Below are 25,867 nucleotides of genomic sequence, written 5' to 3'. Positions count from 1 at the left end.
CAAAACCACACCCTTTTCTTACCTAACCCCTCTCTACCTAGGCTGAAAGTGCCAGGGTTCTGCTCCTTCCCCTCCCTCCCACCTCTCTCCCAGTCTTTAAAACCCCAGGGAACCGGTGTGATTTGAACCAGTCTGTGATTTGAATCCCTAGGTTGCTCCAGCAGTGAAACTAGACAGATTAGGAGCTGGGGCACATTTGGCAGAAAAGCAGCTCTTTGCTTTCTTCTTATGCTGCTTCCCCTTCCTCTTTTCCCAAATAGATATGTAAACACATGTATTTTCCTGTTTAAATTGAGCGAATTGGTCCTCTGCCTGTGCCTTGATTTAACTATTGGGCTGAGTCTTGCTCCTCCCTTCCCTACTCGGATAGGAGCCACTAGGATCTGGAGCCGGAGCTTCCAAATTGGAGCTGGCCTCAGGCCAGGTGACCTTTTCTTTGTAAGTTTCTTTCTTAACGGGGGGAGTGGTGGGGGGTGGGATCTGTTGGGTGTTGTGGTGGGGGGAGTGAGGAAGGGAGGGGCTGGAAGAGAGTAAAGGGCTGTTGTTAAACAGTTTCTTACCGTAAGAGGGAGTTCAGACCTAGATCTTTCCAGTTAATCACACAACAAACTTAGCTCATCGCAATAAAAAGCAGCTCAGAGCCGACTGGCTCTTTTAGGCACTGACTGCGAACAGGATTCTTTCACCGGGGCATCTCCTCCAGTGGGACCCACCAGCGCGTCCCGCAGCACCATGTGGGTGACCAAACTTCTGCCAGTCCTGCTGCTGCAGCACGTCCTCCTACATCTCCTTCTGCTTCCCATCGCCATCCCCTATGCAGGTTAGTTTTTTTTTTTTTTTCTTATTATAATTATTATTTTAACTCTTGTCTTGCTAGCCTTCCCCTTTTCTTCTAACACACACTCTCTCTATTCCCAGCATCCTGGCTTAACTCAGTGTGTGGTATGGGTTTTCCAAACCTCTCATTATGCTTTCTTTTGACATTCTTTTTCTGTTTGAAAAGCATTTAAAATGATAATTAACATCCCCAGAGCACCCCTTCTTCCCCCTACCCCCACCAACCCAGCTTCATCTCATTTAGCCTGACAGTTGTGAATTATGGGATAAGAACGAAGTACTAAGACTGGCTGAAACTTTGTTGGTTTGGACAAATTAAAAAAGCTGAAGAGTCTGGTCCTAAGAGGGGAGAGGACTGGTCAGTCCAACAGAGACTCAGCTTTTTCCAGAGGACAATTTTCCAAGACAATTCACTACCCCACATCATCTAGTCAAGATGCAGAGCCAAATTATGACGTTATACAGGTTTTCCTTTAGAGCAGACAAATTAAACTCAGATTATATGCATGTTATAAAAATGAAAGAGAAAGCCTCTCTTCTAAGTTCTCATTCTTTCTGGGCATGGAATGCCTTCCCCCTGAAACTGCAGTGCCTGGGAGGCAAAAACTGTGTGTAACTTAGATCAAAGATGCAGTATTGCTCCTTTCAGGCTCCTACTTTCTTCCTTGGATTTGCAGGTTGCTCAGGAGTTGCTTGGGCATTCAGAGTGCCTGGAAGTTTAGAGATCTCATTTTATGGTGTGGGAAGTTTTCTCTTGTTATCAGAACAAGAGGAAACATCTGTATTTGGTGTATTATCATTGTGGTGACTGGGGTGCCAACAGTAGAAGGCAGTGAACGTCCAGGGTAGGCACAGGGGAATAAAAGACTGGAACGCATGCCCAGATGGCAGACATGGCTTTGTACAATGCAAAACAGAACTGGCTGAATCTCTTGAGATAAGTAAAGTATGGAATTTATCAGACTTCTGATCTCGTTTCTGAGATAATACAATGGTTGAAAACTTCAAGAATTTGCTAAGTGATAAGAAAAATTATTTAGCCTACCTGGCTTTCTTCTATTTGGGGAAGTGGCCCTTTTGGAAAATGAAACTGTTTGGAGCAGGTCAATTTATAGTCATGTAGGTAAGATCTGTGAGGAGGTGAGAAAGAAATTCATGCACATCAAGCAGTTTATCATTCTTGAGATGTGTCATGTTAAAATACATTCATATAAGTCATTACTAGTTTAGGGGATGTTGAGCAAAAGTTGAAATCATGGCTAGTGTTTTTGATGGTTTTCCCTTTAAAAGATTATAATTTGTTGTGCTGAAGTAGAATAAAATTTACCTGAAATCATCTGTGTTAATGCAAGGAGAGCACAGTGTGGAAAACCCAAACAGTAGATTAACCATAGACAATGTCTATTTGTTTTTGGCATGCATTATGAAGTTTTGGCAGGAGATATACATTTGTAATTATATTTCACTTTGGCTAATGTTGAAATGACTGTGTTTCCTGACTATAGGGAGAAAGCAGCCCAAGTGTATGCTGGCAGGCAAGGAGAGGCCAGTTGAGAATTACAGATATATGTTATGAATAATTCCTGAAGTGGATAATGCTAAAATTATACTCAAAAGAGGGCCCGCCATTTTTGGGTGGCAAATTTAATTTGATAGTTAAAAAAAAAATAAAAAATGGCTTCCACAATGAAAACTGGGTAGTCTTCTTACAGCGTATAAAGCTTGTTCTTTTTTAATGTATTTTAAAATTGAATATGTAGAGTTGTTGTTACTTATTTTTGTTTTCATTGTACTTTTTCATGTATTATATCAAATTAGCACACTGTTAGAAAAGAAGTGGGTACTGTAAGTTCACAGCAATGATGAACAGAATGCATCATGGAGATGCTTTCTTGAAAAGTTTCTTAGGTTCAATATGGTTGATCCAAGTGATCCTTATTGGAGTCATTGGAGATTGAATTACCTTCTCTTCATTTCTACTTACACTGGAAACAAACATCCAATCTTCTGTAACAAAAGAAGCATTAAATGTGTACCTAATGTCCAAGAGTCTTTGGGTAACATAAAGATAAACAAATGGGGAAGGGATCTATATTTTTTAAGCAACTGTTATAGAACAAGTTCTAAAGTATATTTTGTTTAGTTCTAATAAGATTGGCATTATTGGATTTATTTTACATGAAAAATTGAAGTTTAAATACCTTAATTGTCTTAATATCTTCATTAGTTAAGAGACAGAGATCAGATTCCACCAAGTCTATGTGAATGAAATGTGTAATTATTTTTCTTTTACTTATATTGAAGCCAGAAGCAGTAAAATCAAATGAAATGTACTTCTAAAATATCGTTTGGCTAAGATAGGTTAAAAAAAAAACCCTCTGTTTAGAAATGCTATTATACTATCATTGAGAGTTCATTCCTAGCTTAGTGAATCAAAGCAGGGTTAGGAGGTATATGGTATCCAAAAATATGAAAAATGAGTGGTACCCTGGTGAGAACCTATGCTAGGAGGACAAAAGTGGCTAAAAGTGTAGAGGTGAGAAAGTATCACCACTGCCCCAGAAAGACCTCCACATGGAAAGTCACAGTAGGCATTTGGGAATCTGAGGGGGAGTCTGGCCTGTGACTGGAACAGTGAGATGAGATAGAATGAAAAGCCTACAGGCTACAACATGTGGTCTCTATAGTGAATATTGTGGGCAGCAGGTGAAAGTTTTGCATTGACAAGATGCTTGACTGAAGTCCTACTTCAGTGTGGTTACTTCAGTTGCTATGTGGACAGAGTTGTAGGCAGAAGTGGACAGTGACATCAGAGACTAGGATGGGGTTTCTATATCAATGAAACCCTGAACAAGGAAGGAGATGGAGAGAAATATTAAGGAGGCGTGTCAAGCCCCATTGATCACTTCATTTTATAAATCTCCATGGAAGAGATTATAATATTGCTTCTCAAAAAGCTACATTTGGTTTAAATCTGACCAATCTCCTTTTGTCATCCTTATTTGTGATTTGGTTACCTTTCCTAAAGAAGGGGAGATGATTGTTGATTCGTGACTGCTGAACCCTGATTCTAACAGTGGAGATGGGAACTTTTATTTGTGATTCTCATCTCCAGCCACAATCCTTTCTTTCCATTAATTCTCATTATACTTTCATCTTAACATCTTGCCACTTCAAACTGTTAATCACTAATCATGGAGGTAGGTTTCTCAGAATATGTGGAGCCAAATTCCTTCTTCTCTTCACACCCTGCAAATCCTTTCCTTGCACTATTTTCCTTTGAAGTCAATGGTTAGTCCATATAGAGGAAAATATATGAGGTACTGAGAGAAATGAGTGTGAAACCCTGGGACCAGAGGGAGAAATGTGTCTTTCTTCAAGCACCTTGATACTTTTGACCCCGCTTTCTGTTTGTAGGTTTTCAATATCATCCTAATGATTTCAGATCTAAAATAGGGACTTTAGGTTCTTCAGGAAATATAGCTTACAGAATATTTTCCCATACTGGGAGAAGTTTTAAAAAAAAAGAGTTATGATTTAAAATACAGGAAAGCATGACAAATTTGCAGTGATCTCTTACCCTTTGATTTCAATTCAATATTTTGTTTATAAACTTCAACTAACAGTCACACACAAAAATAATAGGAAAAAATCTGATCCAAAGATATTTTTGAGTTTCTTCCCAAATGAAGCTTGGCTTTTAACTGTTTTTGGTAAAACAAGCATCAGTTGTTAATACATATGGAAGGCAAAGTTGCAACTATTTTCAGCAAAGAAATTTTCAGATGCTGTTTTCCAATGACTTATGTTTTGAATTTTCTCTTATTGAATAAGTGATTGATTTTATAGATACGTGGGTTGTCTGATATACAACTAGCTTGAACTTTATATTTTTTGTACTTAGTTACTGACCTAGAGTAAATGACTTATAAGGCAAAGTTTATATGCCAGGAGGAGTCAGTAGTGAGGAGGGAGGCTTGGTATCTGGTTCTGACTGTCCCTGCTGAGCTTTATAGCCCCAGATCAGCTTTTTACTTCTATTTATGATCTAATAAATGAAAATTATAGATTGGTTTGTTTTTCAGAATACTTTTTGATCTTTAGCCATGGAAAACTGACCAGTAATCAAGAATAGAGTATTTTATGTGATACAGCAGTAAGACCTTTCAATAGGGCAGCTGAGGATCTGTAGAATTAAATAAAACCAAGAAATTCACAGTGACCCCCTTTCTTCAAAATAGTCCTCATTTCTTATGTTCATATTGCATGGTATTAAGAAAGCAAACCAGACCCTTGATCAGGAGTTCTATTTTAAATGATAATTACTAAACTATATTAGGAATTTCATTTTGTCTTAGACTTTTTAAATGTATTTTTAAGCTCTTCTCTTACACTTTGACATGTTTAATAAATACATTATAAATACATTATACATCAGGAAAAAATTAGTTTTATATTTTTAGTCAATGGAATTCATTTGAGAAATATATATCGATTTTCCATCTTGGTGAACAGTGTTTTTAGTAGATTTTTCTCCATCAACCATCTAGTATTTATTTCTGGGAAATATTCAACCTTGCAAAGGAAATCAAGTTATTATGCTATGAACTATTTCAGATCACCAAAGAAATAGTGATGTAAGATCAAAGGAAGTGAAAAGTCTAAATGGAAAAACTTATCTCCGATTAACATGGTCTGTGACAGAAACCAAACTTTGAAAAAGAATTATGTCTTCTTTGTTTAACAGAATAGCCTTTTATTCTCTGATGTCAGAAATTAAAGGATAAAATTTCTTTATTTTTTTCCTTTTTTGATGCTAGGAGATGCAACTTCAAAAACAAAACTAAAAATTTGCATATGCACATGGTTTTATCAAATTTATAAATTTATTTCCAAATATTTATTTAATGAGTATAGCTTAAATAATTCATTTTCATTCACTATTAATATATTTTTCATTTTGTAAATTAATTGGTACATTAATGGTTCAGGTAGTTAAATCATTTGGCCAGAATTATCATCTCTCTGCCAATGTTATACAAGGCATTTGGCCCCATTTTCATTAAATAGCATTGATAGATCATTTGGTTGATTGAATTTTTATGTTAAAATATCTTTTAACCTATATCTATTGTACCATAGCCCAATAGCCATTCTATCTTAAAGGGCAAAGAAAAGCAAAAAATAAAAATATAAAGAAGAAAAAGAAAAATGAAAGTATCCTTATAGGAATTACACCAGTGTTTAGGAGATTGTTTTAAAGTTTTACAGAGAACCAAAAATTTAAAATACTTTATGCTTTCTCTATTTATTGTGGGCTTCAGGTTAAGAGAGACTTTAATAAATAGCATCTGCATGTTTAGTAAACCAACTAGAGCCAGTTGTTTCTGGCAAACTCAGGATGTGATGCCATTCTTGGTACCTCACTCTGCTAGCCAGATTTCCAAATTTTCTACACAGAGTATTTCACCATTTTTTTTTTTTTTGACACATTTGTACCACATAAAGATCAGGAATACATGTCCTGTTCTACCATCCAAGTTTCTTCTGAATTGATAGCTGTGAACCGAATCTTCAGTGTTTACAAATCATATTTCCGCAGACATTCTTGACAATTCTTAGATAAAGATGGCATGGCGAGTAGTTCAGAGTTGTAATTCTGAAGGCGGGCAGCTGGCTTTTCAATCTGAGATCTTCTAAGTGCGTCAATTAATTTTTCCCTGGTTGTTGGTTTCTTTGCTTTGAAAATGAAGGCATCATTACTGCCTTTGTTATAAGGATGTTCAAGAGATTGACAGGCAAAGGGGCCCAATCATGTTCATACCTGTTATATGACAGCTGTAATCTATAAAATATTTTGATCCATATTATAAAGATGATGATCATTATTAGACTTGGGAAAACCAAGAATAAAGCAATACGTTTTTGAACTATTAAGTTATCCATAAGATTAAGACTAGAGGATGTTTTGGTTCTGTTTTTCAGGTTTTTAGTAGGAGGGTTCATGTTATCTTAGGGTTTTATATTTTCATGAAGAAAAATGATATTGCTACATTAAAGGATGAAGTTTTACATACATTTGATTTACAGCATTTGGCTTGATCTCAAGACAAACAGTTCAGTGATAGTAAGAGATAATGCCCTAAAGCACAGAAAACATTTATGTTGTAAATGAGAAGAGAGGGCTAAAATATGAAAAGTATGAAACAATTTCAAAAGCAGATCAGAAGAATTTGTCCACTGTGTTTTTTAGTGAAAAGTTTCTCACTTTGAATTGTCTTACTGATTAACACTCAACTCACAGAAGAACCAATTTTAGAAAGAAAATGGAAAATTTAATTATGAAGCATGGCATGGTATGGTCTTTGCACAGATGCTTGCTTGCATGCTGGTGGGAGAATATAACTTCTTTAGGGTGAACTCCATCCTAATTACTTAACAACTGTTTCCATAGGGTTATTTATTTATTTTTTTTTAGCATGAACTGTATTCTTATTTTGAAATGCATCCTTCACTTGAAAGAAATGTAGATCCGTGACTCCATATGACAAGTAGTCTTCTCTTGCTCTTAACTATTCCCTAACTCACTCCACCCCCCAGTCCTGGAGATCTAGTATATTACTGAATAAAATTGCTGTAGGTAATCTTTAAGCACTTGTTTTTCTATATAAGCCTTACAAGGATTTCTCCTATATTTATTTTTTATTTTTTGCATTAATAGAGGGACAGAAGAAAAGAAGAAATACACTCCATGAATTCAAAAAGTCAGCTAAGACAACTCTAATCAAAGAAGACCCATTACTGAAGATTAAAACCAAAAAAATGAATACTCCAGACCAATGTGCCAATAGATGTATTAGGAATAAAGGACTTCCATTCACTTGCAAGTAAGTTTTTGAATTTCCTTCTTAAGATACTTCCCCAAATATTGTGTACACATAAATTTATATACATTGTAACTGTGTTTTACTTTTTTCTCTCTCTCTCTCTCTCTTTTGTATTCAAAATATGTACTTTGCCCATTAAACTAAATTGAATTCTAGATTTACCTCATTATAATAGAAGACGTATCTTTCAGTTGAGGGAGGTATGTCTTGAGTGAAAGAGTACAAAAACCACCTTGTAAAATCCAGTGTCCTTGATTTTTGATTTTTTTTTCTTTTGTTTTCTCATCTTATGCACAATCTAACTAAAATCAAATTAAATTGACTTTTATCTCTCCAACATTTAAAAAATATTCTATTAAGAATAAACCATTTCTTTTCCCTTGCAAAAGAAGTGAAGAAAATTGGGCAACAGCCAAAATTTACTGCAACTTATACAGTTGTCTTCAGGGATTTAAATAAAAGGTGTTGAGTGAGTTAGATAAAAAACTAGAGGGATTGGTGTCAGCAGCAGAGCCTGTTTAAAAGAAGTTAGGGGATAGTGATGATGAAGTCTCACATGAAAAATGATTGAGCATTTCAAGGAGGCTGGAGGGGACTGAACTAGACAGTTTCTTATCTTTTACCAGTCTCCATGTGACCTCATAGGGAAGAATTCCTTACTGTTTTGCCAGTGATCCCAGTGGATAAGACATAGCTTGGGGCCAGAATGGTGATGATTTCATCTCAATAGTCTTCCAAACTGCCAGGAGGAGGTGTATTTCCTTATTCTTCTTTGTAAAAATTCTCTCTTTTCATTTATTTCTCTTCTTTCATTCCCAATTTTATCTCCTTTTAAAAACAGGATTGTGTGTAAAATTCTGAAATTTTTAACCCTAGCTTATTACATTTGAATAGTGACACCGAATGTGTTAACACAGGGTTTAGCAATATGTCATGACAAGAAGTACTACTTTTATCTCATCAGTCTTCGAGGAATGAACATTATAGACCTGCAGGCATAGGGCATTGTTTCAATCAGCTTTTTCCATACTGTGACCAAAAAAATGTGTCAAGAACAACAGAGAGGAGGGAAAGTTTATTTTGGCTCATGGTTTCAGAGTTGATCAGTCCATGGTTGGCCAACTCCATAACTCTGGACCCGAGGTGAGGCAAAACATATTGGGGGAAGAGCATGGTGGAGGAAAGCAGTTCAAGACATGGCAACAAGGAAGGAAACAGAGTGGGGGAGGATGGGGGAGGGAGCTCACTGCTTACCAGGGGCAAAATATAAACCCCAAGGGCATAATCTAAATGACCTATCTCTTCCAGCCATACATTACTTGCCTAGAGTTATAGCCCAGTTAATCCAGATCAGTGGATTAATCTCCCTTCTTGCATTGTCTCACACATGATCTTCAGGGGAAGGCCTCATATCTAAACCAAAACATGGCCAAAGAATGTCTTCAACAGATTTAGACAGAAGAAGGACTATCTCTTTTCTTTTTCTATAGCCAAGCTATTACTTTCAGGGAAATATTTCCTGGCAAAGGGAATGAGAATTGACTTTGCTTGTATGATTATTTTGCTACAATTAACACAATTATTTAATTCTGTTTCATTCCCCGTCTTTTATATAAAGCCTTGAGACTGTTAGAAATAAATTAGGAAAAATTACTTTCAGTCAACATCTCAGCTCTGTAGATTTATCTAGATGTTCTTTTGGCAATTGAATAGGTTGGCATTGTATTTTCTTCCTCAGGGTTCGAAAAGGATAACTGTATTTCATGGTTGATTTTTAACTATAAATCTGAAAACATATTCTCCTTGGTCTAAAAGTAACAAAAGTATCGCTAACACTGAATATTCACATTCATCATTCTTACTTTGTTTTATTTAGTAGAGGCTAAGATGATTTTGCTGCTTTGAAAATGTCACGTTGGCCTTATTAATAAATACTCTAATATCTCATTTATATAAAGTTTGAGATTTTCTTATCAAATTCTTGTTGAGTTATATTTTATATTCAAATATATGTTGACCTATGCAGAAAACCACATGTAATATTGCGTACGTACAGACAAGGTTCTTCTGCCCATTAATGGTAAAATTTTCACATGTCCCTAAATACAGCAGTTATTTAGAATTGAAAGGACATATTGAAATTTGGTTCTTTTTAAAATTTATTCTTTAGTTGGACACAATATATTTATTTATTTTTATGTGGTGCTGAGGATCTAACCTAGGGTCTCACACATGCTAGGCGAGCACTCTACTGCTGAGCCACAACCCCAGCCCATTGGTTTTTTTTTTTTTTTTTTTTGCCAAGAAAAAAATTGCAATTTATTAAAATTCAACAAAGCGTTGTACTGTTGAAAGCAACTTTCGGTGCATGTTCTTCAACAATCACATTCTATGAGGAAAAACATTAAGAGCCACAAACTTGTTTTTTAATCTCAGAGTTACAGACATCTTAAATTCAAAATAAAAGGTCAACAAAAAAAAAAAAAAAAAACAAAAAGAAAAAATAAATCCCCAACAAAACCCCCAAATAAACAGATTCTTTCTTCCATTCCCCAAATTTAAAACATTGGGAGTTTTCTCTACGACTCAGGGCTAAATGGCAGCACGGGAGCTGTATGACTGAGTGCTCACGCACGCACACGCGCGCACACACACGCGCACGTATATTTGATATGCATATCAAATATGTAGGATGCATGTACTGGCAATGCGATGCTCACTCTGAGGAGGGGTCGTCAGCTAGATGCACTACTAAGCTTGAGGGAAGTTCTGAACCTAGGTTGTGCATAGTTCATGATCCTCTGTAAAACCAGCTTTTGTTGATCTGCAATCTTGCAGGACTTTTTTTTTTTCTATTTTTTTTTTTAATTTTGTTTTTTTGTTTTGATAAAACCATTAAAAAGCTAATTAAAAAAAATGTAATGCACAGGTTTCCTGATAGAGCAGGCAGGGAGCACAATGTCCACAGACTTTTTAAAAACATACTGGAGGGTATGTTATTCCATTGTCTTTCTTCCTTGCAAAACAATCAAAACATTGATCATTTTTAAAACATAAAGCAATTTTTAATATATAAAGCACTCTTCAAACATCTATTTCTTTTGAGTCCATTATTTGGTAAATATGTAACTGCTACACATTAGAGATTAGGTATTTTTCATCTTTGTGGTTTTTTTTTCTTTTTTTAAATTTTTATCATTTTTTTTAATAACATCTTCAGTGCTAGGAGTTGGGTTTAAAAATACATGAAATGGTGTGGAGCTGCCCTCGGGAGCCCTGGCTTTCCTGAGAGCGCGTCCGGCATGTGCAAGACAGTGACCACAGCGCCTCGTCACCTCGACGAAGGGGCGAGGACAGTCGACAGAGTCCACGACGACGGCCGAAGGGGGACGACCTTTTTTTCTCCTTCAGACTTTAAAATAAAAATTTTAAAAAGGAATTTAAAAAAAGAAAAAAAGAAAGAAAGAAAAAAAAAAAAGACTTCGGTCGTAAAGAACCCTATTTTCAGAATGCAGACGCGCTACTTCAGAGCTCTGGGATTGGACACTGCCATTGGTTCTTAATGAATCAAAAAAATCCTGTTTCCAGAGTTGTCATAGGACTAAAAAGTGATGAAAACCACACTACTTGGAAAACATCAAGAAAGTTGTGTAAAGTGAGGCAGAGGTATAGAACATTCTCAAACACTATTACCTCTTGAGCAGGAATCAACAGTGTTGATGTTATAGGAACTGCGTTCCTCTTTGCTAGGTAGAAAGATGACAGAAAGCCTGGTTCTAAGCTCTCCAGAAAATGGCTCTCCAAATTCATGAACTGACTTAAGAAAACAGGAGTCTTTTTTCTTCTAGCCATGACTGCCTGGTAATGAAGTTGCCCTCCAGACATAAAACGACTAGAAAATAGAAAAAAGTCATTTTTTAAAACAATATGGTAATCTAAATAAAGCTCAGATTAAAAACTCTTAAAGTCATATTTGAAAGAAAATACAACCATGTAATTGACAGTCTCAAACACTCCATATGGATGTGTAAAACAACGTTTTAAAATGCTATTCTTAGAGAATATATTGTTATAACGGAATGAGAGAAAGGTTTAATGAGATTAGCAACTGAAAACTCTGAACTCTGTACCAATACTTTTCATTCATTAATTCCTCCTTCCTTCCTTCCTTCCTTCCTTCCTTCCTTCCTTCCTTCCTTCCTTTCTTTTTCTTTTTGGTTCCTTTTAAATATACATTACTGTAGAGTGTATTTTGACATATTATACATACATAGAGTATAACTTATTCTAATTAGGATCCCAGCATTTACCCACTTTCCTAATAAAAAATACTTTTTTTTTTTTTTTTTTTTTTTTAGCAATTTTGGGGGTATTTATCATTTTGTTTTAGATAAAAATTTTATGAACCAGAACAGCAAAATCTAGTATGATTCTTAGCTATGGTTATGTAGGAGTGACACGTTTTAGCAATTTTCCTTAAGATGATACATCAAAAGCATATTCTCTAACACTTACATTTTTTTTATTAAAATGCCTATGCAAGAAAACTTATTTAGGAAATAGTGATTTGAGCAAACAAAATTATCCTCATAGCAAGATTTTTATAGCCTTCAATAATCTCTAGTATATCATGACTCACCAAGAAGGGATATTATATGTGAAAAATTTTAAACATTTGATTTCAGAACATTCTTTCCTAGGAGAATCTCCAGAAGTGGTCATTTGTCTAATGCACCTTAGGAAATACATTTAAAAATCTATTTAGTACAATTACAAACTTTGGAACCTCATTCCGATATCTCAAATAATTTGTATGTAACTGCAAATAAAATCTAACCTGGTGGGTATTTAATAAAAAGTCTTCACAGATAACCAGGTAGTTGTGTTACATATTGACATTGCTGGTTGAAGCTCTTATTTTTCTACAAGTAATTTGGAATAACATGAGAACATTGCAAATAGCATTTGAATTGATATAAAATCCATACCTACAAAACATTTTTTTTTCCTCATCTGGCATCAAAATGGTCAGTTTGAAATTACTTATGATTTTATTATGAGTATACAGTAATGCCTCTGTTTTTATATATTGTCCTCCTTGGTAAACCATATGCTGTTCTTTCAAAATTATATAAATAGTAGTATTCCTTCTTTTCATTCAGATATTTTTTTTCAGGGCTTTTGTTTTTGATAAAACAAGGAAACGATGCCTCTGGTTGCCTTTCAATAGCATGTCAAGTGGAGTAAAAAAAGAGTTCGGCCATGAGTTTGACCTCTATGAAAACAAAGGTAACTGACATTTTCCTAAATATTTCATAATGAAATAAAATATGAAATAACACATCTGTCACTTCCTGCCTCCCTGCTTTTCCCCACTGATGTTTCCATTATATGATAATATGTTATTGCAGTTAATTCATCCATTAAGCCTGATGAAAGGAGTACCCTATTTTTAGAATATTTCCCCAATTTTCTATAAACTAGATGTCCTCCTTCCTCTTTGGCGTTTTTGAAGGGGCATCTCTTAGAACTGGTATTCTTCCTATTCTCCTATTTTAGAAAGTATCTCCTTATCTTATTAGATTAAGTACCCTGTATTGTGTTGAATTTTTAGCTTATAGACTTTTAATTTTAAGAACTTTGGATATCTAATCTATTATAGTGAATTGATAAGAAATAAAATATGGAGATTCTGGACAAATAAATTGGATCTATACCTAATCATATAGTTTAAAAAAATTTTTAAATAGGGTATAATTAATATGTACCAATAAAAAAATGGTTTAAAGTATTTTTCTATTTTTTTAAGTTGTAGATGGATACAATATCTTTATTTTATTTATTTAGATATGGTGCTGAGGATTGAACCCAGTGCCTCATAATTCCAAGGCAAGGGCTCTGCCAATGAGCCACAATCCCAGCCAGGTTTAAAACATTTTTAAAAAGGGATTTAGACTGTATTATTTGTTAATTTCTCTCTTCTGGTGGTCTGATATTGAACTCACAATATATTTACATTGTTCAAAAGCAGAATTATGTAAATTAAATCATAAAATATTAAATAAATATCAATTTACAAATCAAATCTCCCATAATAGAAAACAATAATTATGGATTATACACATGAAAATAACTTTTATTTTAAAATTAGTGTTTTCAAAAAACATGATGTGTCCTATTAAATTTGGTTATTTGTTACTATATATAGATTTTTTGTGTTGATGGGTTAATGTTTAACTAAAATTAAAAGGAAATTGATGGTAGAAAATAAGGTAATCTTTCTACATATTGTAATAATTCTGCAAATCCACAAACAACTCATAATCTAACCTAAGAGCATTCTAATTCATTTTTTCTTTTAGTTTGTTAACAGCTATAGTACTATTATTTGATAGAAATATGCAGCTTCTTAAAATTCAGCTTTCTTGTAATTTAGCAGCTTAAATATTGGAGAAAATATGAAAAATAGTAATCAAACTAATATAATTATCATATATATATATCACACAATTTTACCTAGTTAAAAAAAGAAATTAATTTTGTTATCTTAAACTTCTGAATTCAAAACAGAGTTTAAGAATCAATTTTTATTTTTAATATTTTCTTTAGACTATGCACATGAGCAAATCACAATGGCCTGGCTACTTGAGAATATAGACTATTATTCTGTGTTAAGTATAAAGATTGATCTCTGTGGTTATCTATGTTTAATATACTCACAAAATTAAAGCTTCTCAATAGTCTTCCTGTTTGTTTTAGATTATTCTGAAATCTGTTATTTTGAAAATAGTAGAAGCTTTAGGAAAGACATGTCTGTGTTATTTGAAATAGTTGAACAGTGTTAATTTCTTACAGATTTAAATGGAATTTTATTTTTTTCTTTAATAAATACAGCATACAAAAACCCACACAATATTAATAAGGTTAAAAAAAAGACACATTTTTACAACATTTTCTTTTGCTTCTTCAATAGACTACATTAGGAACTGCATCATTGGTAAAGGAGGCAGCTACAAGGGAACAGTGTCTATCACCAAGAGTGGCATCAAGTGCCAGCCCTGGAATTCCATGATACCCCATGAACACAGGTAAGAACAGCATGAAGAAAAGAGGATGTGGCCTCTGTCTTTTGCCTATTAACAATCTCACATTAGTCCATGTGAATGATTTTACAGTTCTATGAAAACTTGGTCAACATTGCTGAATTGTAAGAAATCAAGGCTTATGACTGATATTTACCAAAAGAATAACAAAGTTATATTAAAATGTGGCCTGCATTTTCTTACTTTAATGCTTAAATTTATTAATCTTGATGTTTGTGAACAAATAGTGAAAATATACGTTATGAGGAAAAAAGATTTTTCCTCTTTTTGCCTTTGAGAAAACACTATGTAGGTAAAGGGTTGATAGTGATAAATCAAAGTGTATCAGACTCGGACCTTATGTAGGCTAAGGGTACTTTAACGTTGGTGGATTCCAACTTTGCACATTAAAATCACCTATTGCAAGCCCTTGAAGAATCTTACCATGTGGAGAAACATAGCAGTTAAATCAATCCCTGGGGGGAATGGGATACCAGTGTGTTTTTGGCAGCTCCCCAGATGATTCCAAAGCACAACCGAAGCTGAGAAGCACAGCTAATAACTCATGCCTCAGAATTACTCCCTTCACTATTGTCTAAAAAAGGATAAAGAAAATTGGAAATTAAATGTCTACACTGAAGAGAATTGTGTTTATTATAATTGATGAGTACTATTTAAAGACTGGTAAACATAATATTCATAGGCTCATTAGATTTAATCATTGTGGAGGAAAAATATATGTATTTAGTACCTACCAGAGAACTAAATATAGACATGGTTTTACAAATTTATTTCACAAATAATTTTAACTGGAAATGAAGTTGTTTTGAAACAACTCTCCTCTGGTTAGTAAATACATTGGATGATTCAGTTTCCAGTGGCAAGTGCCTTGCTGAGCAGTTTACTGGTGTATCTCACACAGTCATGCAAACATTGTAGTGGGTTTTAGTTCTATTTAATATACATGGTGACACTGTAGCATAAAGAACCTTAGTGTATTTCTGTAAATAGTAAATAGTATAGTGATAAGCCCAATCAGTATCACTATGTAACCTGTGCTTGTAACAACTCTAGGGCACAAAATACTTGGCTTATCAGTAGGACACAGTCTGTGACACATTGTTGCAATACTAATGATGACTTGGCCTTGATGGATACACTTTTGATTTTATTCTGCTTTTTATTAGCATACGTTTATGATATGGTTGATATTGCTTTAGTAAACAGAGATTAGTTATTTGTCCCACATATAAAGAAAGAGTTCTTTCTCAATAGGACAAAACCCTGATCTTGCCTAGTTTACACCACCTAGTTCAGTGTCCAAGCTGAACCAGTTGACAGTATTTTAATAATAGAACATCCAAATACAATTTTATTTTATTTTATTTTTTGGTGCTGGTGATTGAACCCAGGGCCTTGGGCAGGCAAGGCAAGCACTCTACCAACTGAGCTATATCCCCAGCCCCATTTTAATAATAGAAAACTATTTTTTTCAAGTTAGTTTGTAACAGTTACATGGAAATATCTTGGAAACTATCTTTATGTTACAAAATGAGCAGTATAATTGACTTTTTCTTAAGGATCTGCATAATGAAGAAGACATTTTATTTAAATAGGTAGATCAAAGTGTTTCACAAACACAGAAATAGCATTTGAAATCAATCCTACCTTAGTCCAAGAGAGTGCATTGAACTGACATAGCAGAGGTCTTATTTCAATCCAAATTCTCTATGATTGTGATTCTTTGCTAGAGGAGTAAATGCGAAATGTATCTCTCTGGGAACTGGCTTCAAGTCTAATCAGCTATTTACCAAAGAACATTACCTGTGGTATAGAAGTTTATGGCTGAGGGGATATTGTATTATTAATCAAATTATTTTTGTATCCAATTGGAACAACATTTAATTTTAATCAATTAGCAGCTTATGGAATATCTGCTTGATAGCTTAATGCTTTTAAGTGTTAACTAAACACCAATTTTACGGGAAATAGAAAAAGAACTATGTTTGTGTCTGAAGGAGTGATTTACTGTTGACTCCCTAAATTGAAATATTTTACAAGTGGCTTAATGAAAAGATGATGATAGATGATGAAATTAGTATAGAAGCTTAACCAGAAAATCAGGTGACCTGATATCTACATCTATATCCTTCATTAACCATCCAGCATTCATTAAGGAAGCAGATGATGGAATAGATAAAGTTTCCTCGGAGCATAGTTTATATTAAAGAAAAGAAAGGGAGGCTAGCACCCAGAAGACCTAGTATATATTTCAAAATATATTTGGATATAACCCAATTTCAAATATTTCTTCTCTCCTAAAGCCTTGCTAACAGCAAGGACAGAGTACTAAAAATAGTACGTGTGTGACCAAAAGCTTATTACAGAGCCTACAGACCGGCACAGACCTTGTGTGAAATAGGCTTTTGTAAATATTTGTCACAAGAACACTCACAGGTGAAAAGGCAGGGCCAGCCTTCATCCCTTGACCATTTATGGGATGCTGAGGAAAGTCAGGCTAACCGTCTTGGGACACAAAAGAAAACCAGTTTGGGTAAAAGGTCAAATATACCAAAGAATGAAGAAAAGAGATGCCCCACACTGTTTTTTAACCTCAATGTTCTAAAGAGGCATCTGATATGGATTGATTCAGAATTGTGGCAAGAAGCCCAACTTTTCACTTTATGAAGTCTTTTGGGAAAACTTTATTCAAATTTTGACCATATCTTGTTTTAATTTCTACTTTATCTCTCTCTCTTCCTTTCTTCTTGTTTTTTTTCCTCCATTAAATTATTGATTGACACATTCACTACTTAATAACTTCTCTTTGGCTTTGCAAATCCACTAGAAAGATGTATATGTATTTCTCTCTCTCTCTCTCTCTCTCTCTCTCTCTCTCTGTGTGTGTGTGTGTGTGCGTGCATGCATGGATTTAAAAATTCTCTTTAAGACTGTGGATATTGAATACGTGTTTATTGAATGTGTGGTAAAGCCACTAAACTTAATTTTAAAAGGACAGAAAAATGCAACATATAGTAATTTTGCTCGTCCCATTTATCCTTTAAATGAAGAAATTAAAACAATAGATAAATTGTTTAAGGACCATGTCATACACTAGTCAGGTGAAATATATGAGGCAACAATATGGTTTTGTGATATAACTACTTATTCTTACCACTCTACTTTTTATATATTATAGAGTTTTGGTAGAATTTTCGTAAGTAAGTTTGACTTCATGAATATAAGAAAGCAAAAGTCAGTTTTGATTGTCAAAAAAATGAGTATTATATAAATTTTCTATGACAATTTGAGGATAGGCCAAAAAATGAAAGAAAATAATTTCAGGGTGTCACAAACAAGAAAAGATAGACTAAAAAATATTCTGGAATGATGGAGCTAAGACAATAAAAGTTTTTTTTTAAATTAATAACTGTTAGAAACCACTGTGAAATTATGATGAGCTTTAATTATGTCCTAATGTTTTATTTTTATTTTTGCACACTTACAATGTTAGTGAAGTAAGGCTATAAACTATCTAAAGACACTTTGGAGTTGCATAGTGTTTATAATATTTAATTTGGTTCATTGAAAATATTGACTCAATGATAAGTCTCTTAGAATAGGCTATTTCTTTTTGAGCACTAATTTATATTTTCAGAGGACTTGACTCTGGTTTATGTACATTCATGTCTAAATAAAAGAATTTTATTGCAAAACATCGCTTGGTACCTGACCTAGGCCTGCATACATTCTGTGTCATAACATTAAAAAATGCTTTTTTTCTTTTTGATTGACATATAATGTCTGTGTGTTTATGAGATGAAACATGATGATGCATGTATATATTGGCTAATGACCAGCCAAAGGTAATTAGCATATCCTTGGACTTTAAGTACATGTAGAATTCTGAGATTCTGAGATCAGCAAAGCAGAAATATTTTTTTGTAGCAAATACACAATAGAAAGGTGAAAATGAGAGATGATTTTCAAAAAAAGCTTTTTACTGGTATAATCTACAGATGTATATTCCTTTATTAATGATTTTTCTGTGCAGCCTAGCAGACAAATGTATCATCATTGAGTCCAATTTCATGAGTAATACAAAAATAATATATAGGCTTTGGCCTGTTCTGATGTGTTGGAATACTTTATGCTGGTAACAAAACTATCACAAAGGCACTAGAAATTTTAGGTGAAGGTAATGTACTGAAGTTACAGCACCCAATGGCTTACTATTAGAAGTTATATCTGGGAACAACAAGTCCCAGTTATAATCAATACTATAAAATTTTTTGAAGAGAATAAGCAATTGTGTTCTTTATTATGACATCATAGTGACTACAAGGTTGAATGTGCTTAATCATAGGCTGCATTTCTCAACTATCAATTACTCCATCATCCTTTGAACATCTTAAAACAACCACATAAAGTTATAGGATATGTTTGTACTCAGTGTGTATATAGTAAAACTAACAGGCTGGGAGAGGTTGCCTTTCTTGCTGGGTGTCACAGTTAGTAAGAGAAAGAGCTGACATGAGAGCCCAGATTGGATTCAGTTTTGTATTCTTTGTTCATGTTATTTCATCAATCTGTTTCTCAATTGTATAGAAGGGGGCGCTAGTCCTCAAAAGAAAAGCAGTGATCAGACAGCTAAGGACCTTGCATAAGCAGGGTAATGGTGAGATGTCGAAGTTGATTGCAGTGATTTCCCAGTTCTCTCTTTAGTGGCCTTGCCCAAGCACTTGCTGTCTTCCATTAGAGCTTTGGAATTGTATTTTTATGATACACCAATTACATGCTTGAGTATTTGCAGTTTAGAAAATCCAGATACTAATAATTCTTGATGTTGAATATGGAAGTTCGGTAAGGTAAACTTTAATAAAATTCAAGTATTTTATGAATATATGGAAATGACAGAATTTAAGATATATGAAAGTATACATAAGAGACTTAAGGGTTTCTTTACTTTCAGAAAAATCTTACTATTAATTCATAAAATTAATAGGCCAAACATAAAGTTGCATGCTCTTATACTGTAATGATTATCATTTTAAAACTAGCTTTTTGCCTTCGAGCTATCGGGGTAAAGACCTACAGGAAAACTACTGTCGAAATCCTCGAGGGGAAGAAGGGGGACCATGGTGTTTCACAAGCAATCCAGAGGTACGCTACGAAGTCTGTGACATTCCTCAGTGTTCAGAAGGTAAATGAACCTGAATGCCGTGTGGGGACTCTATTCCCCTGTGTAGAACTGTAACTCACATTAAAGCTTAATAGGAGCAAATCAATTACAAATAAACATCTTGTTCATTCAAATGCAACCATAGATAATTATTTGAGCATTCTTACACAATGTTTTACAATCTGATGATTACCAGATTACTGCACAATAATGGAGCAAGCTATCCACTTGAATTTAAATGTCAGCCTGAGATATCCCTTTGGGGAAAAGTTAAAAGTGGGCTTACTTACCTGCTGTCTTAAGCTCACCTACCTCCAACTCTGCTTTCATGGATCACCTGAAAGGAGCTGAATGAAATTAGCTCTTTAGCAGTAATGGTAGGTCTGTTCATCCAGCACGTGCTTCTGTCTAGATTTGGTCAAAGCTGCTCTGATGTGGTATGTCCAAGGTCTGTGTACCCAGAAGAGAATATAACAGGGGCTCAGTGGAATGGAAGTTTGAAACCCTTGTGTACATTTCATTTAATGAAAATGTGACTAGAACCAAACTGGACACAGACTGGGACTGAGTGCCACTCAGAATAGTATCTGAAGAGATGGAAGCAGTGGGCCCCAAATTTTCTTGAAGTCAGGTACCCTAAACCCATGTCTATATATATTTTTTAACCAAATTCTCACAGCATAAAGAGTACTATTTTTACAATTTCAGTGGAAAATTGAGTGACTGACAAGATGGAATAATAACCATTTCAGCATTGTATGTGGTTTCAGTTTTCTTAGTCATTTGGCTACCGAATATCTGGGTTTTTCAACTCTGTCAAAAATCTATAATTCTCCAAATCCAAATGAGATATGGATAAATTATTTTAAAAGTTCATTAGGATTTTGCAGTCCTAGGGGAGGGGAAGGGACTGCTGGAATACTGACCAATTTTTATAATAAGATATTTTACCTGTTTATTAACCAAATATTTTTTTTTGAAAATATATCCTCCATGAGTATCCTTTTATATTAGGTTTATATATATCAAATAACAAGTAAAGGACATTGTTAGCTAATTGTCACAGAGAAGGCAAATGTGTTTTTTGTTATTAGTTAATTTATAATCCTTGACTTCATGTGGTGGAGCCAGTTTCATCTGTTTGTAAATTCTTACTTTTTATTCCATGTCATATTCTGTTCTATATAACTTCTTCATTGTTTTCTTTTCTTTTAAAAATAATAAACTTATCTGTGATAACATTATGAACAAGTCTGTTTTGTATGAATAAGTTGTAATTAATATTTGTCTTAAATTTGCACATGGAAGAAAAAAAAATCCTGTTTTAGGGGAATCTCCACTATCACAGAGATTGAAAAATCATTGGCAAGGAGTTTTGTTTATTTATCTAAAATTTTTTTTGACCTGTTAAAGTGTTTTCAAAGGTAGGTCATTTGATCAAATTTTATACAGTTTAGCATGTATGTTACCTGCCTAGTCCTGTGGGAATGATATTTTCAACCCCTGGTTGATAAGAAAAACCTTTATCAGAATACACTGATATAGATCTTGATGAATAGGCGATGGAGAATAAAAGTGTTATAAAATAAGTAATTTTTAAACTCCTATTTTCAGTTATCCTTATTAGAATGTAATTCTATAATATCCTTTAATAATTTGAGGTCATCCAACCTCCCCAGAAAGGGCATTGCTCGTCTGTATTAAAGGTCCATGACGTTTTCAGTCACCCCCGCACTAACGGTTGCAGATATGCTCTTTCTGGAAACCATTAGAGGTCTGACAATGGAATAGCCTTCTTTCAGGGGAAATGAAGGCTATTCACCTGCCCTGTAGGCTAAACATATTTCAGGGAATGTGAACTGAATCAGATATAAAATTCAAGTTTAAATTAAGCAATGTGTTAGTAGTATTTTAATGAAGAGGATTCAAAATAAGCAGCATTGTCAATACCAAGAGAAAAAGAGCTATTTATAAAATGATTTAAAAAAATACAAAAAAGAATGCAGATGTGATGTAAACGTCTACTAAATACATATATGATGGAGAAATCTCACAATCTGAAATGCTTAAATAGTATAATGGGTGGTCCATTTCTATCTATGGATATTAACTTATTAACTGGCAAGTATTAAAGGTTATGAATTAGGTAGTAATCCTCATTTTCTATATTTAAAATTACAGAGGAAAAAAATGGTAGTTAAACTTTTGGACTATTAAAATATATAGAAGAGTATGTATATTTAGATTTTTTTGTAATTATATTAAACTCTTGATTGAGTGATTGTCTGAAATTTGGCCAGAATTTTGGTTCATAAAATAATTATATGATATCTTGTTTGATATTATTTTCATACAATTTAAAACTTTGAAATATATTAATCACTCAAAAATAACTTCTTTTTTCACATTTAGCATCTCTCAGAAAGAAGGAGTAAGTTCAAAGGATCTATTGTATAACACGGTTACTAGGGTTAATAATAATGTGTTATATTCTTGAAAAACAGAGATTGAGTGTTAAATGTTCTTAGCACAAAAGCAATAACTGAGCTAAAACATATGTTAATTAATTGCTTTTAGTCCATCTACAATGTATATATGCTTTAAAACATCATAAGTGATAAAATATATACATATATACATATATATATATATAATTTTATATGCCAACATAAGAAAAAGAAAACATTACACAATTATGTAAAGAAAATACTACCAATAAATGCATAATTTAAAAGTATAGAAGGTTGAGGTACATAAAATTCCATTTATTGTTTTAGTACTTGGGATTTAAAATGCTCATCAGTCACTGGAACAAATGTCATGTTTAGTGATTGTCATGTACTCAATTAAGTATATTTTAAATAAATCATAATCATTATTTTTAAAATACCTTAAAATCCCAAACAACACTAACATAACTTTATGTGTATAATTTCATATTCCATGTGGAAAAAATCTTAAGAAATAGACTTAAATAAAACAATTTTCTGTAAGTGTGAATTTGTGAAACTATTCATATTTTAATCATTCAGTTTTGCTGAAGAAATTGCATGTATGGATTTTTCTGAGGGAGTACAATTACTGGAATAAAATAAACAGTGACTCAAAATAGATTCAGATACTTTGAATAATTGTTTTACTCTACAAACTCACAACACATGAGGTTTTATGATTGAGAAAAACAGTACACAATTTTTTATTGGGTTGGTATGATGATAAAGATGTTAAATTAATCCTGATTATATTACAATTTATGTGTAGTTTTTATAGTTTTCTACTATTATTTAGGTCAGAACAATTCTTAGACTATTGAACTGAAGAATAGTTTATGTGACATAGGATAGTACTTTGCTTTTATCTTTATTTTTAAAGGGAAGAACTTTCTGGAATGATTAAATAATGAACTGGCAGTGACAGACAGTGTCCAAGGACAATCCTCAAACCCCTTGCACCACTGCATAATTCATACTTTCACCTGTTTCCTTGGGTATGTGGACTTGGTTTCCACCTATACTGTTTTGATTGTGAGCTGTGAAAACTTATAAGATTCTTAGAATTTGCAAAGGTTGAAAACTAAGTTCAGAATTTTGGCCTTCTTGAGGTAATTTTTTTTTATTAACCTGAGAGTTTAATTCAATAGTAAAAAAGGCAAACTTTCTGGTTACTTACCTAGTATAAGTTGACCAATCTACTTGCTCTCCCATGGCCTTTTTTTCTCTATCCTCCAATAGGTGAGAATTCAACAGGAGGGTAACCTACTCTTCTAAAGAATAAGGCAGAAGCTAATGGAGATAATTTTGAATAAGGGAAGAATATTGACTTCCTAAAATTATCAGTTTATCTTAAAATATGGCCAGTTAGACTTTTTCAGAAACGTGTAAAAGTATATAGAACAAAACGAAAATTGGGACAATGGAAAGAACTGTAGACTGTGTGGGTCAGAAGACCTGTGTTCCAGACACAGGGTTGTCATTTTCTATTTTAGGTAAGTCTCTTAAAATTTGTGTGAGTTGTATTTTCTTCATTGTAGCAATCAAAGGATATCTTACATGTTAGCAGTATATAATAAGTAATCAAAATGATGCATATTTTAGCATCTCAGTTCTATCATAGGACACATTTAATTGCTATTCTTACAACTTTCATTGCCTTCCAAAATCTAATTATTTTTGCTAACTTGTATTTATTATTTTTTATCTCATTGGGCCAATAACCACAGCCATAACTCTCTGTTCACTTTATTACAAACAGAACATACTAGTTCATGTTTTCATACCATTTTATTGCAATTTTTCCTTTATTCCTTATCCAGCCTCATCTATCTTTCAAGATCCAAGTAAAATTCAGTCTCTCCTAAAAATCCAATGCCACCAAACACTTAGAACTTTAGAAGAGATCACAGTATCTACAAAATTGCTACTTAAAATGAGAGTCCAAGTACCAGCAGCAATAGCATCCCCTGATAGCTTATTATTAATGCCCAATCCAGAATCACTGAGTTAGAGTTTGCTTTTTAACAAGATTTGAAGGAGATTTTTATGCACATTAATGTTTGGAGAAGAATTGACCTACCACACTCATTCTAGAAAATAGTCATCTTATGGAATCATCTGTTTAATTTGTGTAGCTATCGTTTCCTAAGACCAATAAAATTCAACAAGTCTGAGAAGATGTTTTATAATAATGTTCATAGTATTGCTTCCCAGAAAATAACTCTATTGTCTCTCATTAGAAGGATATATACTATTACAAAATGCATTTGCTGAAGGAAATATAATAGATATATTCTGACTCCTGAGTATTATTGAAGAGTAGAAATTAGACATTTGGATGCTTACTTTTATGAATGACCATAGCTATCCTACTTTTTAAATTCAGTACAAAGGAGCAAACAACAATGATAAATGCTGCATCCTTTTCATTGAAGATATCAAATCATGAATTCTTTTTTTTAAAGGGGCACCAAATAAATCTACACTCCATTCAAATGAAAAGCTGAAATGTGATGATGTATAACCTCTTCTGAGCATTTCAATGAGGAATTGACTTTGGCTAACCTGAGCATCCTTATCAATATGTTCTTGAACCCCTCTGATTTACTTATTGAATGTATTCTGGGGAATCACAGTATCAAATGAGGGGAAGCTGAATAGATCCCTTGTCTTAGTTGTGAATTAACCTGCATGAAAAGAAGTAGATGGATCAAGTCAATAGATAGATCATGTGTTTCAGAAAGTTAATAGTTAATGTCCTGCTATGTTGTAAAAATGAGAGGTTCAAAAGTGATGATTCTAATATTATATTCCAAATTACTACCAATATACATTAGGCTAGATTCCAGTGGATAAAACTAAACATTGATATCTTTCCCTACTTCAGCTAAAGTTAGATGATCAGTAATCACAAGATACAAATGATGTGTCTGGGGAAATTTGCCGGATTCGTAGGAGAGCCAAGCAATGATTTATTTTGCAGGATGCATGCCTTGCTACAAATCAACCTTCTGTTTGTGAAGTCTCATTTTCAGCTAGTTGACGTGATTCAGAGTTTTCATTGTGACCTAAGAGACCAGCCAGAAGAGAACAATTAATTAACCTCACAAAATCATCAGTAAGATCCTGCATAATTAGATCAGCTTATACATTTTAAAAAGAGTGGGTACAAGGAGTTCAATAGCAGGTCATTTTCTATCCTGTGCTGGATAAGAATGTGAGCTTGCCCAGCCAACACAACATGGATGTTCACTAACAGAAAAGATCTGTGACTTCTTTCTTACTTTCTCTTTCTTTGTTCTTTCTAATCTGTGTCCTTTGAATTGCACCCAATTTCTGTCTGCAACTGGTTCCTTAAATACATTGGTTCCTGATTATTGAATTAAC

At 33.6% G+C, this 25,867-nt stretch overlaps 1 protein-coding gene across 2 annotated transcripts in view; it reads left to right on the top strand.

The window, feature by feature from the left end:
* Positions 1–269: 269 nt before the first annotated feature.
* The window catches only part of Hgf (hepatocyte growth factor), a 75,423-nt gene continuing 49,825 nt past the window's right edge, over positions 270–25,867 (top strand). Inside the window, exons 1-6 of one of the 2 annotated variants that reach the window (XM_071607875.1) lie at positions 270–438; positions 659–820; positions 7,559–7,724; positions 12,901–13,013; positions 14,698–14,812; positions 19,867–20,009. In XM_071607875.1, the coding sequence (XP_071463976.1) occupies positions 733–820; positions 7,559–7,724; positions 12,901–13,013; positions 14,698–14,812; positions 19,867–20,009 (625 nt within the window). In that variant the 5' untranslated portion in view covers positions 270–438; positions 659–732. Of the gene's footprint in view, positions 439–622; positions 821–7,558; positions 7,725–12,900; positions 13,014–14,697; positions 14,813–19,866; positions 20,010–25,867 lie in introns of those variants that run through there. The other variant, XM_027926336.3, reaches the window with a different exon arrangement.

The sequence above is a fragment of the Marmota flaviventris genome, chromosome 1, assembly GCF_047511675.1.
Source record: "Marmota flaviventris isolate mMarFla1 chromosome 1, mMarFla1.hap1, whole genome shotgun sequence".
Classification (NCBI taxonomy): Eukaryota; Metazoa; Chordata; class Mammalia; order Rodentia; family Sciuridae; genus Marmota; species Marmota flaviventris.
The sequence above is the reverse complement of the archived record's forward strand: the minus strand, read 5'-3'. Positions and strand labels throughout refer to the sequence as shown.